General features: G+C 38.3%; 1 protein-coding gene across 1 annotated transcript in view; it reads right to left on the bottom strand.

The window, feature by feature from the left end:
• LOC121527245 (TLC domain-containing protein 4-B-like) overlaps positions 1–19,963 on the bottom strand; it is a 42,313-nt gene continuing 22,350 nt past the window's right edge. The window contains exons 6-7 of the mRNA XM_041814107.1: positions 13,822–13,895; positions 1–8,070 (exon numbers count right to left, since the gene is read on the bottom strand). Of these exons, the coding sequence (XP_041670041.1) occupies positions 7,752–8,070; positions 13,822–13,895 (393 nt within the window). The 3' untranslated portion in view covers positions 1–7,751. The remainder of the gene's footprint in view (positions 8,071–13,821; positions 13,896–19,963) is intronic.

Here is a 19,963-nt window from a genome sequence, read left to right as displayed (position 1 = left end):
TCAGTTAATTTGGTATTTATTGTAAAGAACAACAGAAAATGTGAATGACAAATATTTTCTCTTCTTTGATACATTCATAGAATGTCACTATACACTCCATCTACTCACATGTCTCCTCCAAACAGCATTCAGAACAGAAACAACCAATGGCGAGGTTTCCCTCACTGGCAGCAGTGCCGTCTTCTTGAACGACCTCGGCTTCTGCTTAGTTTTACGTCTCTCGTATTAATAAATTAAAAACAATGGTAGGCAATGCAAGATGCTAATAGGATTAATGTTTATTTGCACCGCCCAGATTGTTATAAACTGTGCTGATTAGTATTCAAGTATTCCCTTACTTAATATTTCTGTGCTGGATATTATGTTTAATATCTGCTTTATGATGAAACCATCATATCTCTATCATCTTCTGTGGATTACGTCATGTGGCACAGTACAAGAATAACGTTTAAGCAAAACATTACATGTACTAACGGAAAGAAAACAAAGGACAGAGTTCGTTTGCAAATGTATATGCTATTTTGTTTACAGTGCAGTCCTCATGCAATACCACATGCAGCTATAAAGGGTGCATGAAGACCATATTGACCATGCATACAGAGCCACTGCTGGTTCTACCAGAAGTTGCCCGCTGTCCTGAAATCATTACATGACTCCATTAAATATGGGTGAAATATTAAACAGTACACCCTGGCTCTTCTCTACGATGTGAGATAGTGATATCTACATGTAATGTAGATGACAATTACCCATAATACTCTGCTGACTACGTCCAGTTCCTGACATCAGTGTGGTTTCCACACAGTAGCCAAACTGAAAAGACCCTTATCATACAGTGACTAACCACAGAGTGCACAACGGTTATGTGAACAGAATTCATGTGAACCATAAAACCATGGTTACAAGTTGGCACAGTTGTATGAAAATGCTAACGGTTCTGAGGACAAAAAATAACTGCGGAGTAGTAATGGCTAAAGCACTGGCACAAATGCAGACATCTTTAACACTTTAAAACCATGACAAAAAAACAAACAACCAGCCTTAAAAGCCTCAATCAGTACATTTACATGCAGCGAGAAAAAATGGTTATTGAGTTGAAGGAGTTGAGTTGTTATTGTCTGACTGAAACTGGACTTTGTATTCATGTTTATGTTAGTCTGACTGAAAACATCTTTAGGTTAGACTAACACCTAGATGGCTCTGACTGAATCACACAAACTGAGTAGGCATCCTAAGTATGCTTCACTGTCTTGACCCAGAAGTAAAGGAGCATAAGTTGTAAGGTTTACTACCTTCAGATATCACCATAAGCTAAGGTGTATGGCATTTGTGCCAACATAAAGTGTGCACAAAATATACAGAGAGGCAATGCTTGTCCATTATTGCACTCTTGTTTCTATTAACATATGTGCTTACTTTTCAGGTCAATAGGAAGACAGTCTATAGGTTGTTTGCAGATGACATCATGTCACGGGGGTGGTAGGAAGCAATGTCTGCATAGGGAAGTGCTATCAAAATGCCAAATTTTTAAACTGTTTGAGACTGTGCAAACCATTCAGTCTGCAAAAAGATAAAAACAATCTTGAGCTACTTTTGAGTCCTGAAAGTAGTGGCACATTACAAAAAAGTTCTTTGAGAAATAGGCAGCAGACAGGGATTAAAAGCATGTAAAGTCTTGGGTGGCAGAGTTGGATCACGCTTGTGTTTGGTTTCAGTTTGTCACGGTTTGGCACAGCAAACCCTAATCTTGTTTGTGTTTTGAAAGCTGGAGTATGTCTAGCCTCGCTTGTTGAGATTCACCTCTTTTTTAGAAATCTGTATCATTTGGCTCAGCTCAGTGAGAAAAGTCAGTCATTTGGCTTACAAACTTGCTACGTTACAAAAAATGAATCCCTCTGTAGAATCTGGTACTTTGTTTTAAAATGACTTTGTGTATTTCAATGAAATAATGAAATAATGAAATGAAACAATGCCAAGGAATCGTGTCCTGACACAGGCAGTAGATGCAGATCCGAAAACTACCCTTGAAAAAAGACCAAGAAAGACGAGTTAGATTGGTTTCTCTTATGCCATAATCAGAGGTTCTGCCCCTTCTTGATTTTGATTGGCCAGTGAGGATTGAGTGACATTGACAAGTACTGCGCTGTTCCAAAAGTTGATCCATTTTCAACTAAGAAAGCTTTGAGTGTGGTGTCAGAAACAGCTGTTTCTGAGGACGCTTTTTCACCCAGGGCACTGAGCGCTCAAAACACTGGACTACACTTGTTTTGAATTTAAAAAACTAGTGCTGCTAACTATGGACACAGGACTTTATTTGTGATATCTATTGCCTCTAGGCCAGTAAATGTGGTCAACTTGTGGAAAAATATAGCCTTATTGTAAAGTTTAGGGATCATATGTAATGTATCAATATTTTGTTGAATTTTCCATCTAGAGCTTTAACATACCAAATTTTTACCATTCTCATTAATTCTTAACAGTTGTTTTTCACTTCCTGCCCCCCCAGCTGACATATACGCATCATCAGGGTCACATGACTGCAAACAACCAATAGTACGTAGCTGAAAGAAGGTATATCTCCATCTAGGATAGGGGCAGTGGACATGCTATGTCGCTTCACCTCCTGCACATGTACACTGTTAAATCGCCTCATCAAGCTGCTTGAATTTCTATGCATGTAAATGTACTGAATTTCAAATGAATCCATTACAAAGGCCAAAGACTTTCTTTAGACAGGAATATGAGAAACACTTAAAATCACTGAAAAACTACACATTTTTCAGTGTTGTGTGGCGTTGGATGTGACATAAAATATTCACTGTGCAATCATAAGTTCTTTTGAAAAAAGGCAACAAAATTAAATGCTGAACAGAGCAAGGCGTGCTTTAAAAAACGAGCAATCCCTGTTCCCGTTTCACAAAACATTTGACACAAGCTTTCCATGTACAGCTCATAAAAAAAGACACATTTACAATTAAAGTTCAAGTACATGTTCCATAAATCATCCATGAATTAACTCTTTATGTGATACAAAGGTTCCTCTCTTAGCTGAACTGTCATTAGCATGAAACTGCTTTGTCAGAAATATGTTCCAGAAAAATTATAACATGAATACTCATAACTTATTTATGTATCAATATCCCCTGAAATACACACAATCCTTGTTTCCATCAGATGAAAAAGTAAAGGAGTGAACATCGTCTTTAACAGCTAAAAAAATCGCATAACATGAGGCAGAAGCTATTTGTTTCACAATGCTCTCAGAAATTTACAAAATTATTTCGTCATACACAGAGCTATAACTATCTGAAACACTGATCACTGTCTACGATTTTAAATAGAATCAAAACCTTCAGAAAGAAAGTCGGTCATTTCATGAATGAATGTTGTGAAATCATACTCGATTTTAACCTGCTCGCTCAAATTTCCAATTCCTTCTGTAAAACAGATATTCAGGCAAAGTATCATTTATGTTCTGACAGGATATAAGTGATGGAAGAAGGCTTAACAAATCATTTTGCATTGTTTTATTTTTGCTGAAAATGAACAATAAATTTTCAAAATAAAAGTCAGTTTTGCTCAAAATATATGTGAGTTTCTGTATAAAAAATGGATCTAAAACAAACTTGTAGTTTAGAGAACAAATGTATCAAATGAATAAAGATGTCCTCTTCACTACAAAGCATTGCTGCAGTTTTCTGATTTCCTTAAGACTTTTTTATTCTCCATGCACCTTAGAAGTGTATGAAGCCAGAAAACCCGACTTGACATCAATTAATTGGCATTCATTGCAATGCAATTACAATCCATACATGGTGCATTCATATGTTTTAAAACTGCATTAAATGCATGTGTCATCCTCCCTTTCTGCACACTTTGGTTAAGCCAATGCCTTTCTGCAGACACAGTGATGTGAAATTATTCCACCATTGCTTTTTTTAATTGAAAAAAAACAAAAAAACCAGCTCAAACTCGTCAAAAGTCATCCATGGTGTAAGAAATTTACCTTCTGACTGTTCTGATTTTTCATTTTCAATCCATTACAAGTTCCTTTTTCTTTAGTTAACATCATGTCATAATCTAGGATCGAATTTATGTTTCTTTCAAAATAAAAGCAGATCCTTCAAGAACTCAGTCCTTTAGTTTAGGAAACAAAACAATGGAACAAATGGTTTTGATTGTAGAACAGCAGAATTTCAAAATGAAATAAAACAAAGAAATATTATTTTCAAAATAAAAACCATCAAATAAATCTATAAAATCATCTCATATTGTAATCCCTGTCTTTTATTTTGGCATTTTTGCATCAACTTTGTTGTCAAACAACAACAACAAAAAAAAAAAAAAAAAAAAAAAAAAAAAAGGAAAACCACAAAAAAAATTCAACCTATATTTCAAAATTTGTTGTCGTGCTGTGTTTTTGTCTTTTTAAATCCAAATGTAAAAACTCTGGTTGTCTGTTATTTCTTTTTTGCTTCAAAACAAAAACAGGAAAATGAGTCGTTAATGCCTTCTTACAGTCATGCCATGTCTGACCATAAATTGCACTTCAAGTGTTGCCCTGGGTTGAATTAAAACATTTTTGCCTCTTAAGATAAAATAAGTACCTACTGTGATTATAATTATGTTACCCTTTCAAACAAAAGCCTGATTTATAATTCTGGATCAAAGCGATGCTGTAGTTACTAGGCCTCTGCAAAGGCCTAACTATGTAGCCATCAAGCACCCCCTAAAAATTTAACAGCTCCTCAAAATGATGCAGACTGTTGGTCTACTGGGTCGCACTGGGTGATTGCCAAGTTTTGAGAGTGTCTACAGACATGTTGTGTATAGTCGTGAGCCTCAGTTTTTTTAACTGGTGGGTCAGGACGCAAAAGTGGAAACAATTTTCAGATGTGCCAAGAAACATTTTTGGACAAAAACTCTATGATGTGCTTTTACTTTGAAGGACATCACTCAGTGTTTTCTGCTCTGTCACATATTTTGTTCCAACTCAAGTTCAAACTTTGTAATTTTACATTTAAAATGTTTGGTTGTGTTTGGAAAAAAACAAATTTGGGTTCAGATTTGGAAATGCATTAGTCAGGAAATGCATGTTTTCAAACAGAACCAGATGAACTTCCAGTAAGGGTTAAAGTGAGGGTTAGCCATGAAAACACTCTAACACAGCTGTTGAAGCAAAGACTAAAGCTAACAAAGCTATGTTAGCTATGTAGATAATGTAGCTTACATAGCTCACTCTAAAGCTACAAAGCTACATTAGCCATGTTAGCTCCGCAGCTAATATAGCTACATACCAAAATGCTTATGAGGCTACATTGGTAGGTAAGTAGCTAAACCTAAAACTAAGGAAGCTACGTTAGCTATATAAACCATTTAGGTTATGTAGCTGCATAACTAATGTAGCTAAAGCTAGGGAAGCAAAGTTAGCAACATAAGGTGATGCTATTTTTGCTCAAGCTATACCCGTTTTTGGAGTACTCATTCAAATGCTGGCGCACTTTAGCATCGTTGGCTTTAGCCAAAGCTATCATAGCTACAATGGTTTACATCTTACATAGTATTTTTAACTACATAGCTAGCAAAGATGTTAGCTTTAGCCACAGCTAATGAAGTTAAAGTAAGCCACTGTTAGCGTAACTACTTCTAAAACAGGTCTATAAAAAATGTTATCCCGGCTTAGACACTGGAAGTTTTTTCAGTTTTATTTATAACATGTTGCTCAGTCTGTAATATTTGCACTGTGGTTATTTCATGAAAGTAATAGGCAGACTTTTTATGAATAAAGCTGAATTAAGTTGAAACTGGAGAGTTATGTCCCTTCTGTTCTGACAGAGGTGGCGTCTCATAGCAGTGGTCTGCCACAGGGGGAGCATCTGAGATTTGCAGTCTGAAGCCCTTTTTGCAACACCTGCAGTTAAATTAACTGCTAATCAGCATTTATCATTACTAACCAAGACATTATGCTCAGTTTTGATGGTGTTTCCTGTGCACAGGAAATATGGCTGAGTAGCATTTGGGCAAAGAATTGCAGAGATGTGAACACACAAGTATGCAATGCTCACTACGGCAATAGCAACTATGGCATAGATGCAGAAGTATAAAACCAGGCCTAAGGCTAAACGAGCAGGGTCCAGATATCATTAGGTCAAATTTAAGCAGTTTCTAAGTACTCTATACTCCTTAACTTTTCACAAGTGGCACTTTGCTTTTTAATCCACACTAAGCCCCTGAACATGCATTACACAATGTAAAATAAATACAAATCACTATCCTAAAAAACAGTGTTAGCAACATATCTCTGCTAATGCAATATGATATTTAAAAATCTGATTTCATCTGTCTGATATTTATTAAAGGAAAAATAATCTGGCAATATTAACATCAGTGTACAAACAAACTTAGACATTCAGTTTCCCTTTTAGTATTATATCTTTAATTTATTACTCCATTCATCAGTCTCCTTTAAGATATAACAGTAAATCTTTAAAAATCTGTTTGTCTCGTTCCAAGCAAGACAAAAAACAGAGAACATGGACTGAGCACACCTGATCCGTCTTAAACTAAGGAGTGTTTTCACATTAGGCACGAGCATGATTGCTCCCCTCTTCCCTACTGTTCTGCTTTCACATCAGTAACATTTCATGACTGAGCACACCTGTAAATTGTGAATTCAGTAGGTGCCAATTTGGCCAAAGTTGGTTAGCAACCATCCAACAAGCTACTATAAATATTTTAATCATTTCTGAGATGCCAACTACAACCTTCTTTGACTTCTTCATCTACCGTGCATCTTAGAGGATAAAATGGGCTTGTGCTGCAAGAATACAATGCAACAGGAGATGTTAAGAAATGCCTTTATAGCTCTGCTTGCCGACAAGTACAGTGCACTCGAGCATGTTCACAGCTGTGCTCTAGTACAGCCAGATCAATCTAGTGCACTTGTGTTCACCCTACTTTGGGGTCAGACCTAGATTTGAGTCCCTATTGTGAAAAAACAACCCTAAATTCCTCATTCAAATGGAAGTGAAAGCAGTATTTCTATAAATTCTTAAAAGGCTGGCTTTTTAAAATGAATGACAGCATATGAGCAATGAACTGATTTATCCATGCTTAACTTCTTTTTGTGAAAGCACTTGATGCAAATCCATCTCATGCCAGTCAAATCCCTGCAAATTAAGCAGCTCTTCATGAGCTTTACTGTGAAAAAAGCAGATGCTTAATGCTTCTCCTGAACAAGCATCTATATGATAATGAATCTATGGCACTGACCATAATGGAGAAATCACTGAATGCTTTCAAGGATCCCTCAAATCTTTGCTTCACCAACATTAACATATATATCAATGATTTTAATCTGGGACTGGATTGCAGAATTTATACAAAAAGTCTTTTCTTGAGTACGTATGTAAAGAAGAGTAAACTTTTTGACAATTTGTGGATGGGCTAACAGTCCACTGTCCCAGGACGACCTCTTTTCTGTAGTGGTAAATTGTTCAAGAGGAAAATAATCTGCCATGCACACAGGGTATTGCTAGGAGGTCATTTCATGGCTTTGTGATGGCCGGTAACGTGGTCCATCGTTAAATCTCAGTGACTGTGCCTGCTTTCTGAAAAATCTCTCATTACATTCGTTCCGGTTGCATCACTCGCCCCTGGAGTGACGGGCAAGTCTCCAAGCTGATGCTTGCCGATGCACTGAGAGTGATGTCATCCTTGTCCGTTTTCTCAACAATGACACCCTGATTCCCTTAATCCATCTTTCCATTCTCCTGAGGTGTGCCGGATTTGCTCTGGCGTGCTGACCGCAGCACTTTGTAGCAGCCGCGGGCGATCTTATGCATCCACATAATGTTCATGATGTCCAAACAGATACTGGAGCAGATCCAGGCTACACGGCCGCCCCACGGCACCAGATAGAAGGCCTCAGTGCCGTAGACTGCATACATGCGACTGTAGTAGACCGGCATGACGGCGATGCGGACCATGAAAAAGACTACAGCCATAGCAACGCCATTCGCCATGTTGGGTCGGGAGGACTTGGGATAGCCAAGCACCTCGAAGAACCAGCTGAAACATAACACAATGGTAAGAAGACACTCCTAGCAGGGAAAAAAATCCTATAATAAGAAGCTAAGACCAGGGGTGAAATAAGCCAGTATGGTGTGGTACAATATACCACTGGTACAGGGTAAGCAGTACCGGAAAGAGAGGAGATCAGCTACGTGCCAAAACTCACATTCAGAACCTTTCACTGGTGCAGTTTTAGCAATAAAAACATCCAATAACATTGAGTCATGTTAAACAGCACATTGTCTCTTTATTGGGCCAGCTGTCTTTGGTTATTATGGAGCACTGTCTGACACACAGGGAGTAAAATTCAGACAACAACAATGAAAGGAAGAAAAGGAGAGAGACAGACATGCAGTCATGTATAGATATTTTAGGCATATAGGGCACTAAGGATTTATCAAGGGGCCTGATGTGGCACAATCTGAGGCTGGAGAGGTGGGGGAGGGCAGCCACAGTCAAGATTGATGGCCTTTCTTTACTATGGGTCTTCTAGGACAACACACCTTTAAAAGACTGCATTGTGTTTGGCACTATATTAAAACACTAGCTTTGGCAACTAGCTCGAGCTCTTCCATCTCAGCGTCTCTAAACAGATGTTTGGGTCTGTCGTCATCTTCAGAGGAAACAACAAGCTAAGCTAAACAACACAAAGTTAGGGACTCTGACTTGAGCCGTGGATACGAGGGGATACCGGAGCACACAGAGAAACAACTTCAAATGGAGACTCAGCAGGGAGAAAGTGAGAGAAGAGAAAGTTTGGTGGAGAATGGTTTGCAGGAGTTACCTGGTGGTGTAGGTGTAAACTGTGAGAGCTACTACTGTCAGGAGTGGGACTTAACACTTCTACAAGACAGTTGAAAGCAGCACTGAAGGGCCCTCGCACCTTCAGGCACATCAGGGTGTGTCGCAATTGCAGATATGTGGGAATAGTGGGGTGTTAGCAAACCCGGACAGTGTGCTTCAGCACGGCAGAAATGTAGATCATCCCAGGAATGCATTAAGTGAGAAAAAAGTGGCACAGAGCAGTTTGTATTTGAGTTAATACTGCCCTCTAACAGTAAGTGGCAGGATGACAAAGGACTATATTCATATGTGGAAGTTATCGGGGCAGGACTATTAATCATGTAAAATTCTAAAAAGATAGGAAGCAGTATGTAAGAGGTGCTGCCAGACCCTTAAAATGGAGGGTGCTACAGCAAAACCATAAGGCAACCTTTTAAATAAATAAAGTGGCAGACCCTGATCATAAATCTGAAATGTGAAGCATATCAGTTGTCTGAAATAAGACATGTCAGTCTTTGAAACATAAAGAAATTATTATCATTCATCCTACTCCCTCACCTCTTGGCCCTAACCCTTACGAGCAATGACAGGTCAGTGTACTGTAGCAAACTTACTTTGTATTAAGTGCATTTTGGTTGATAGCATGTTGACAAGACCGAGACTATCCGGATGTGAGTACAAAAAAGAAAAATACTTAAGGAGCAAGGGTCTACAGAAACAACATAAGTTTTAAGATTGTTCTTTCAGGAAACTTTCCTCTCCTCCACATGAACCTCCAAGTCCATCGTTGTGTTTACAGTCTGATAAAGCCTCAGCCATGTTTTTAAGTCAAGGAGAGGGAAGCAGCTTCACCGTATAAGAAGATTGCCAGTCATCAAAATCTCAGTCAAGTCTTGTACTGAGGACTTTTGTAGGAATGAAAGCTCACAGTAAACTTCTGAAAGCTAGGCTCCTTTTGTACTGCATGCGTATGTGTGTGTGTGTCTGTGCCTGTGCTTTTGTGTGTGCTTTACGGTGGTGAGATTTGCTTTAGAACTACTGCTTGTAAATTGAAATGAGTTTGTTTGGATCACGGGGGGGTCGTTGTGTTGTTTCTTGTGTAGGTGCAATGGGTGACTGAAATAATGTATTTATTATACCACGTGATGTACAAATGAGCATTTGTGTTGTGAAAAGTGACATTGTTGATGTTTTAGCTCAAGAATGGAAAAAGGGGTATCTGCAGGCTTGCAGGCAGCAGTTTCAGGACTGCAGATCCAGGACCATAGAGATAGGACCCTGCTTGAGCACATGCACATTGTTAATGAGCATTTGTTTAAATACAGATTGCTAGCTACTGCTACCATTAATGACAGTGATGGGCGGTAGACCGAATGTAAGTATTTGATGGGCTAAGTTTGATCCGTTTAAAATAAGATACAAATTTCATCCAAACAAAATGAACAACATGTTTGCAGCATGGGTTTGTGTAACATTATTGATAAAACAACATTACTAATAATAAGGGAACTAATGTTGTCTTATCAGTAATGTTATCAAGAACATTACACAGGTCATTAGAAACTAGCCAACTTTCCTATCTATATCTCCTTGCATTTCTCCCTCGGGTGTCCCTGAAGCCTTCGGCAAGCCCTGTACCCCAATTATCCCAGAGTTCTCTTCTATATGTTCCGTTTGTTCTCTTGTTTTTCGTGCTGTATTTAGTGGAAAATAAAGAAACGTTTGGAAAAAGAGTCTGTGATCAAAGACTTTGGGGAAAGAATAGCTTATCATGTATAAATCAGTTCTATAAAATAAAAAAAACACTTATCATGAAGAAGTACTTCAAGTACACTTTAAATTCCTGCCTATCAGAACTTACTTCTTCAAAATCCTTGGTTAAACCTGCTGCAGTAGCTCAATTTTTGAAGTATTGCGGGGGGCTCCACTGAGCCAAAAGCCATGCCTTTCAACAGCCATCCTATAAATCATCTCGTTTCACTACTGAGTATTTTTGTGCCAAGTTTCATGGCTTTGCAAGTTTTGTAAACATCACATAATTCTACTTCCTGTTAAATGGAGAATGAAAAGTTGTCATGGCCACCTCGTTTAAGGTAAGGACTCTTCAAATTTGTGTAAGGTCAACATTGGGGAATGTGTCTGGTGTAATTTCAGCAGGATTTGGCCAACCTTGTAACAAATGGAAATTTTTTTAGTGAGCACCAGCCTGTTTTATCATACTATGAAGCATTTAAATTTGAGGGGCCACCATGGCTACACCTTTCAACTAATGAGAAAGTTGCAAAAACTTTTGACCTAAGACATCCCTTCTTGCTCAACACCAAAGATCAAGTTGTTTGGATGAACACCCTCAGACTAGTTCATTCAAATACAACCCCTAAAATATGCCTTGTTTTACCCACAAAATCAAAATGGCTGACTTCCTGTTTGATTTACGATATGGGTCCAAGAGGCTTTTTTGTGCGCCCTGGCATGACACATCCGCCCACAAATGTTCGAAATCCCACGTTTGACCTGCTGGGGGAGCTGATTTTTTGAAAAGCTGTAGGGGTTCCATTGAACCAAAAGGCCACGCCCACCAACAAAAGTGATATAGATCAACTCAGCATTCAAAATAATTCCTGGGAGGAGTTCATCCAGATATGACCCCTGGAACAGGCCAAAAACACCTAATTTTTGGCTAATTTGTTCAAAATTGCAGAATTCCTGTTGGAGATAGAGATTTGCTCCAGGAGACGTTTTTGTAGAGCTCCCTGAGCTGAATCTACACACCAAAATTCATAACTCTAGGTCAAAGTCCCTTCTGGGGCTGTTCCATAGAAGCACGAAAAGTGGGGCAAATGGAGCAACTCCCAAGGATCATCTGTGAAACTGATATACTGATTGACTGCATCACTGTCATTGGAAGGTTCAAATGTGTGTGGCGGCTCTTAAAAGATTTTCTGGAAGGGGGTTCCGGCAAAAATGGCTCTTTCAACCCAAAAGGTTCCTGACCCCTGGTTTATGCTGTCGCTTATTCTTCTAGTGGCTGATAAGACAAGCTAGAGTCAAAGTGATATGTTTACCTCCAGAAAACACTGAATTAGCTGTTGAAGTGGAGAACTGGGTTGAAATAACTAGTTTTAGACTGGTTACTTGTCGTTTCCCCTGATGAAGGCTGCAGACCCCAAACAGCTGATCAGATACGCTGAGGCAGAAGAGCACTTAGCGGGTACCAAAAGCTCGCATTGTAAAATAGTGCCAAACATAGAATCTTTCTCAGTGAGAAATAAAACTCTTAAACTATTTTGACATAGCATACAATTGAGCCAGCATTGTTTTCTTGGCCCATTTTTACCCCAAACTCACTAAATTAGGTGAAGTAGCTATACCCATCTGCTAGCTATACAGCTTGGTGCAGTCTGGTGTAGGTACCAGATGAGTCCGGGCTGCCAGATCTGTCCGGGGGCCTGCACCTACTGATGACGTGGCACATTGTGATCGGCTTTGATGACGTATCGCGTTTGTACTGGCTGGAAGCCCACATGTGGGATAGCGAACCTGTTACCTTTCTACTACGCCAACTTTGAAAGCTAACTTCAGTGTCATAATTTTATTCATACTTCGACATTCTCTCCACCTCCAAATCATCTATTTTCAACCCTCTGTATGTTTGGAGGTGATGCTGAGGGTGTGAGAAACATCATTTTGAATAAAATATTCTATTCTGTGACATTTACTGCATCTGAAATGGCCATGACTTGCTGTTTGCTTTAGCTGATTATCACAAGGATGATCTGTGATTGATGTCTTAAACAATATTTTAACAAGTGAGAGAGAATAATTAATTTACTTATTAAAAGCAATGAAAAATTACACCGGCTAAATTAAAAGCAAAAAAACATTAAAATGTTTTTTTTTGCTTTTATTAACCTACATATTTTTCATAAAAAATATCTTTCTACTATTAATAGTTAAAATATAAGTTTTACCTACAAAAGAAGGATCTTCATGACAAAAAAAACACTAGTAAAAAGTCTTAAGAAAGAAAATCAGTCACTTTAAGTAAAAAACACAAATATCTATCTTAAAATGAATGATAAAATATGAATCCATCAGTTAACTCTGCCGCATTTTGGTTTGTCCACGTGGAGTTGCTGTAGTCAACAATGTTTGTGACGTCATCAGAAAGTGCAGGATGAAGGCGCAGGCCCCCGGACCAATCTGGCAGCCCGGACACATCTGGCACCTACACCGGTATGAAGGGGCAACGCTCATCTAAATCAACGGAAGCTAATGGCACTAAGCTTATGATACTATCAACAGTACAAACTAACTTTTAGAGTACAGAAATATTCCTTTAATGCGTGAAATTTAAATAAATACAACTGCAAAAGCTGCAGAGGAAATATCACACTTTCTTAAGTGTTGATTTTTTTTCAGAACTTTCATGTAACACCAAGTTATTTAATCAAGAATAAAATGGGTTGGGGGAATTGAGTATGTCAGTGCACACTGAATTTGTGCTGTTACTGTGGGGGCCTTAGTGACAGTCTATCATGGGGCCCTACAGATCCTTGTAATGCCCCTGGTTCTGTAACTCATTTCAACGCTATGCAACAATGCATGTGCATCTTTTTTTAAACGATAGGAAGCAATGAAGGTTGTTGTTTTAGTACCAGCAAGAATTTAAAACTACTTTCACCCCTGGAAAAAAATCACGAGTAACTTAACACTTTACATAAACTGTTCCTGAACCATTCTCTAAAGTATTATCTGACATAATCCACATATAAGGCTTAAAAGAGAGAGGAAAAGCCTCAAATAATAAGGTGAAAACAAAGAAAGCATGCTAAAAGCATGGGATTATCTTCATGTCATTAAAATTCCTAACAATTAGCATGACTTCTACTCCCTACAAGTGTTGTAAAATGATCAAGGATTTAAAGACTCAAAAGGTTGGATCACTGGTAAGCAGATACATACCGCTGGTTCACACATGGTGTAGAAAACTCGGCTAGTAGACGGAAGTTAGCAAAATAAGGCAACATTCCTTGGCCCTGGAAGAACGGAGCAAGAACAGGAGAACAACAAAAACGTGAAAGGGACAAGAACAACACACCGATTCATACAACAGTTAGGATAATTTTCTCCCTCCTCCTTTCTCTATCTGCTGAACTAAGATATGTCAGGTTAGCATCAAACACAACCATACGATATTCACAATAAATACAATAAATACTTTAACAGTGTGGGGAACAAAGGTCTAAATTTAGATGGAGTCCTCTCTAAATATAGACCTTTTTTGTCAGATCTAACAAAAAGCCTTCTCCTTCAGGACTCCTTCAAGTCTTGAGGTCCAAAATTAGACTGGTCTTTAATTTAACTTCCTAATTATTCACCCTCTTCATGTATTATAGACTGAAACTCATCCTCTCTATGGAGGGAGCGTAAAGAACTGGTGATGTGGAAAATTAACAGTTTGAGTTTGTACTACTTTAAGTCAAAAAAAAAAAAATCCTGTGAGGGATTTTTATCCCGGCCATTCTTTCAGCTAAAGCTTGTTGTAAGATATTTGAATTAAAAAGGTTAATGCCTTATAGAGCATGGACGTGCTGCCCACATTACACAATAATCCACTGGACTGAATACAAATGATTTTCTCTGGACCTTAAGGCCTCATTCACCAATATCTTCTTGAGATTGTCCTTTAATTTGTTCCTGAAGTTTCTAAGACACATTCATGATGTGGTCTTAAACTGCTGAGTTGTTTGCATTTCTGTTTTTTGCCTTACAAACGCCATAGGATTGTAAAAGCTCATGCGTGTTCAGAGAAACGCCCCTTTTCTGCCCATTGTAAGGGCATGAGACTGCAAGGCTGTGTGCAAACACAAAAGGCAAATAGGACTGAGAAGAGCAGTAGCAAGATGTTGGTAATGTCCAAATTGAAATAAACCTTAGGAACAATTGTGCATTAGGCTTCAAGGACAGGGAAAAGTTTAACAGCTCTAAAGTGGGTGTAGTGTTGCTTGAAATATATATTTTTTTCCATCATATCAGCACTTTAATGTGCAGAAGTGCTCTAGATCAGTGTTTCCCAATTTTTTTTTCCTAGTGACCCACTTTTAAGAAGGTACAAACCATAATGACCCCACAATTTTGTTTTCCGTACATTATTGCTTATCAAGTCTGCTTCCTGTGCGGTCCTCGGCTGGTTTTGCCACTGCTAGCTGGGTGAACATTAATTCTGGACTCAATCTGTTCCTGACCAGGCACTTTCACTTTTATGAGCCTTGAAGGGGCCACTTCACCTCAGTCTCACAGGCTTTCTTTGCCTGGCCCCTTTTGGGCTTCAGTTGCTACTTAGTCTGGACAGATTTCATCTTAACAACAGTTGGTGAATGAGGCCTTAAGGTTTTTGCTTGTGTGTGGCACGGTGCTGTCAAATATAGAAGTGGTCCCCCTCTCAGGACAATGAAAATGAAATGTCCCAAGGCCAGAGGTATACTTGCCATCAACCATGTGTGTACAGGATGGCTGCCATGCACTGTGTCAAAAATTAAGGCCACTTAGACATGAGATGCAGTATGCACGTGACTGGTATAAGGACTGTAGGATGTGATGCATGACGCTGGGTCGTAAGCTTCCAAACAAACAGCTGCACCACGCTGGCTTGTAGACATATCAGCCATTCCCCTAACTATGCATAATCATATCCTTTTAGGAACCAAATCGGTCAAGTTATTAAAAAAAATCATGCCTAATACAGTGGCCCTAATTAATCAAACATGTAAAAATTTGGGTGTAAAAATCATTTTACAACAAGGTCTGTGTGTGATTTATAATGGAAAGGTTACTTTGCACATCTATGTCTCAGGACAGGTGTGTCGGAGGGCAAGGTATCCAGCAAACATTTCAAAGACAAACACCCTCACACTGTCCAACTTGAAAAGAAAAGGAGTATTTATTTGCAGCATTTCGGTAATAGACCTTTATCAGACAAAAAAATAAACGTGATAAACGTGGCCACTGAAAACAATTCTATTAACGGTTCAGCCGGCCTCACCCCCAGAGTTTACCTCATGGAGGCTTGTAAAACAGCAATGAAAGCTGCTCCCCTTATTATGGTATCAATTTTCAGGTCAGAGAAGTAGTTTATTGACTAATTGTGGTTTTTCAGCCCGAAATGTAGCAGTCAAGGCAATCAGAACCACCCTAAGTGGAAAGAAATAACAGCTGAGAGTTGTGAGGCCAGCTGTACTCCAGCTGATATTAGAATATTTAATTTACAGCCTGAGCTTGATTTGAACCTGAACCCAAGGTTAAACAGCAAGTATATTTCCGGCCTAAAGATTCATTCTCTTGAGAAGAGTTACATTATTTTCAAAAATATCAATCAATTAATCTAAAAAGACCATGAAAATGCACATCAAATTGAATATGGCCAGGAACCAATGTTAAATATGGGCAGATTGTCTTCGGCTGGGTTGGCTTTAAGAGACAGTTTATCTTTCAGCTTTTTGTAAAAGACATCAAATATAATGGTCCATATAAGTATAAACAAAATAATCTATCAACTCCACACATAAGGCAGTGTACAAAAATGCTCACATGAAATGAAGCATTTTTGCATATATTAATTAATAAACAACCATTTATCAACTATGCCATCTAATGCTAGTGTACATCTGAAGACTTCTGATAACACTATCAGCACTACAGCAAGGCGACTGCAACAATAAAGAAGGTACTGAGCAAATATAAACAACACACAACAGACTTATAAACATACTTTACATTAATATGTACATTCAGCCAGCCATAGTTTGAAGGAGCAGTCAAAAGCCATGCAGGGTAAGAAGCACTAACAGCCAAACACGTCATTGTTCAGAAGATCAGGGCCTGAATCACATGTGTTAGGTTTGAGATCATCTTCAGCAGGTTTACCCACCTTGTACCTGAGCTAAGCTAGGAATGGTGTATGTTCGAGACAATGCACAAGCCTATCTCAAAGTCATCCTACAATAAGATCTCATAATTTGGGCATTAAATGAAGATGATCTTAAAACCCAGATTCATTCAGGACACCCCATCTTCAACACCATCAATATTCATACTCTAAAAGCGCCATGATCTACCAAAATGACGCACTCAGACAAAAAAAAACACAGCGTCGAAGAATGCTGTTAGACAAACACATTTGAATCAAGTGTCCTCACTTTAAAGGTGCACTGTGAAGACTGAACACTGTGATTTCATTGCACAATAACATTGCTTACCCCCTTATCATATATAGTCAGGTTATAAATAAGGGTGACTCCAAAATAGGCAACTGTTTGGCTTTCCATTGTAAAGAGCCTTAAACAATGATGCCAGTGTTAAATTGATACTAAACGAATAAAAATCTGCAATTAATATCTGTTCATGCCACTTTATTTACCTGTGCCCCGATGTCTGACATCAGGGTGGATACTGTCTATTTTAAGTGATGCATTTATGCATCCCTATTTTATAGTCTAGAAGATAAACACTTTAATTACAAGACTTATCTCTGAGGTTTCAAACAAGTTTATGGATCAATAAGCATAAAACATGATAAATTGAATGTTTAATTGCCTATAAAATTGTACTGCCTTCAAATGGAATTTGTAAGATCATGGAGTTGTTTGTGAAGTTGTGCACTGAAGAGTAGGTTGCACAATGCAGTTGCCTCTAACAGTATTTGAGAGTGTTGGAGGAGAGTGGTGCAGTCATGACATCATTTTGTAGGCAAAACCCGTAAGTTAGCATCGCATGGGTTCCCTCGGCACCAAGCCTATGGGAGTTTTCAATGTTTTCTTGGATCACTGCTGAAAATAAAATCTGTGTCCAATAAAAGTTTATGAAGCGTACATATTTTGTTCATAAAGATAAATTTAAAAAAATTTATAATATAAGAATCATATCTGGTTCATTAATATAACTGACAAAAGTTAAAAGCTAATGTTATGCTATATATGAGTGAGCGGCTGGCTCAGTTGCCACGCTTCGGATGATGACGTATAATCTACCCGAGCTGTCCTTTAGCAATGGCTTTTAAGAGGTAAAAAGATACACATCTCAAAGGTGGGGCATGTTCCAGATGTATTTTATGTTGTAGGATAAAACGTTAAACTCTCTTGAGCTTGTGTTCACAGCAGACCTTATTTAAGGCATTTAACTGAAAACTCTGTCAAAAATCCCGTAGACTTTCAGATGAGGGAACCAGAAGTGCTAAAATGCTAACTCACTTCTGGGTTTTCAGACTCATCCCTGCACCACTCTATTGCATGTGCAATCTCCTGTTCAACTTGACAGCTTCAAGCGCTACAGCTCTGCCTCTATACAGTCTTTTAATCTGTAATCTCATGATGTTTCAGTCTTGTGAGATCTCGTGATATGAGATCTCCTCACAGCTCTACTGACAGATGTAAGAATGTAGCTCAGACCTGAAACTTTGGTCCTCAAAACACACTGCGATTAAAGGAATAAGGATGAACAAAGACTTAAGATGACGTAGGGCTGTCAGACTTTCGTAAAACTCCACAACCATATCAGTACATTCAGTTGATATTTACATATATATTTACATATATATATAAATATATATATATGTATATATGAAAATGACATCACATATAGTTCCCAATGTTTGAGCCTGAAGCTTTTAAAAAAACTTGACATGTAAGTACTATTAAAAGGGACATTCAGACAGTCTTTTGTCTTGAACATAGGTACTGCCAGGGATACCCCTAGTTGTAAATCTTGAAATCAACTCCAAAATCACAGATTCAGTTTCACTTAAATGTGCATAAAGAACACATAATTCAGTTCTTTTTGGCCATCAGCATGACTTTGAATGCATTTAAAAGAAAACTTACCGTCAGAGCTGAAACAAAAGCTTTTCATTGAAACATACTTACTACATGACACAAACAAAGAACATCTGCACTGCAGTTTTTTTTAACCATATGATGTGAATTCTCCACCTAGCATTAGCATGCTAGTACGTCTAGGAACTGGTAAGTCCATACTGTGACTGGGCATCATATCTGCTCAGTGCAACACAACAGCAATAGCAGCAGACAAGACAGGAAAAAAGAAGTCCCCATCTAGATCCAGACCTGCTCTGGGTTTCTAAACGACATACAACCCTTTTTGGTAGTTTTTGCATGAACAGGATGACACAACCCGACTTGATGTTGGTAGTTTTTGCATGTAGGGTTTGGAGAGGGGCTATTTATGTTAAAGTCAGCAGAGGACACAGAGACAGACACACAGACAGACATATTAGAAGAAGAAAATAAAAAAAGATGCCACCACAATTGGAAGCAAATAAGAAGCAACACGTAGAAGACTGAGAAGAAAGCATGCATGTAATCTACTGCAGTTATTATTTGTATTGTGTGTCATATCTTCATTAAATGTTTAAACAGACAAAAAGGAAAATTAAATCACAGGACACTGTTTGGACAAAGACAGCTGTGACTGGCCTATTAATAATCAAAACATACCAACAAGCCAGGGAGATTTAGCTAAATCACAATTTCTACATGAAGAGTTTACAGAACTCTAGATCAATTAAGTACTTAGCTGTGTTCCTAAGGACTTAAGATGTGTATTGAGTAGGTGGAATTTATTCTTTGTTTCACATAAATACCTCCACATAAACACACTCAACACATTTACTAGGACTTTAACAACATATGACAGTTTGACTGGATACAAACCTAAGGGTGGTTTCACACCTAATGCTTGTTTACTTTGTTGCGACCCACATGATTAAGTGTTGCGTTTTTACCTTGCACTGTTTTGTGTTTACGATGCAATATGTTAAACAGTTTCTCACTCTGCACAGTTGCACTCTACACTGTGGAATGGCCCACAGATGCTACTTTGCTAGTAGGCCTGGGCAATATGGCCTAAATATCATATCAGTGCTTTATCTAGCCTTTGCAGTAGTGGTATTATATTATGATATAACAAAATGAAAAGAGATAATGAAATAAAATGCATATTAAGGGGTTGTAACCGCCTTCTCCCTCTAAAATAAGCCTGTGAAGACATACTAAAGTCATTTCTAAAGTCTATTTAGCTTAGCGTCAGCAGC

This window comes from Cheilinus undulatus, linkage group 19 (assembly GCF_018320785.1).
Source record: "Cheilinus undulatus linkage group 19, ASM1832078v1, whole genome shotgun sequence".
Classification (NCBI taxonomy): Eukaryota; Metazoa; Chordata; class Actinopteri; order Labriformes; family Labridae; genus Cheilinus; species Cheilinus undulatus.
Note: the sequence above shows the minus strand (reverse complement) of the source record. Positions and strands in the feature narration are given on the sequence as shown.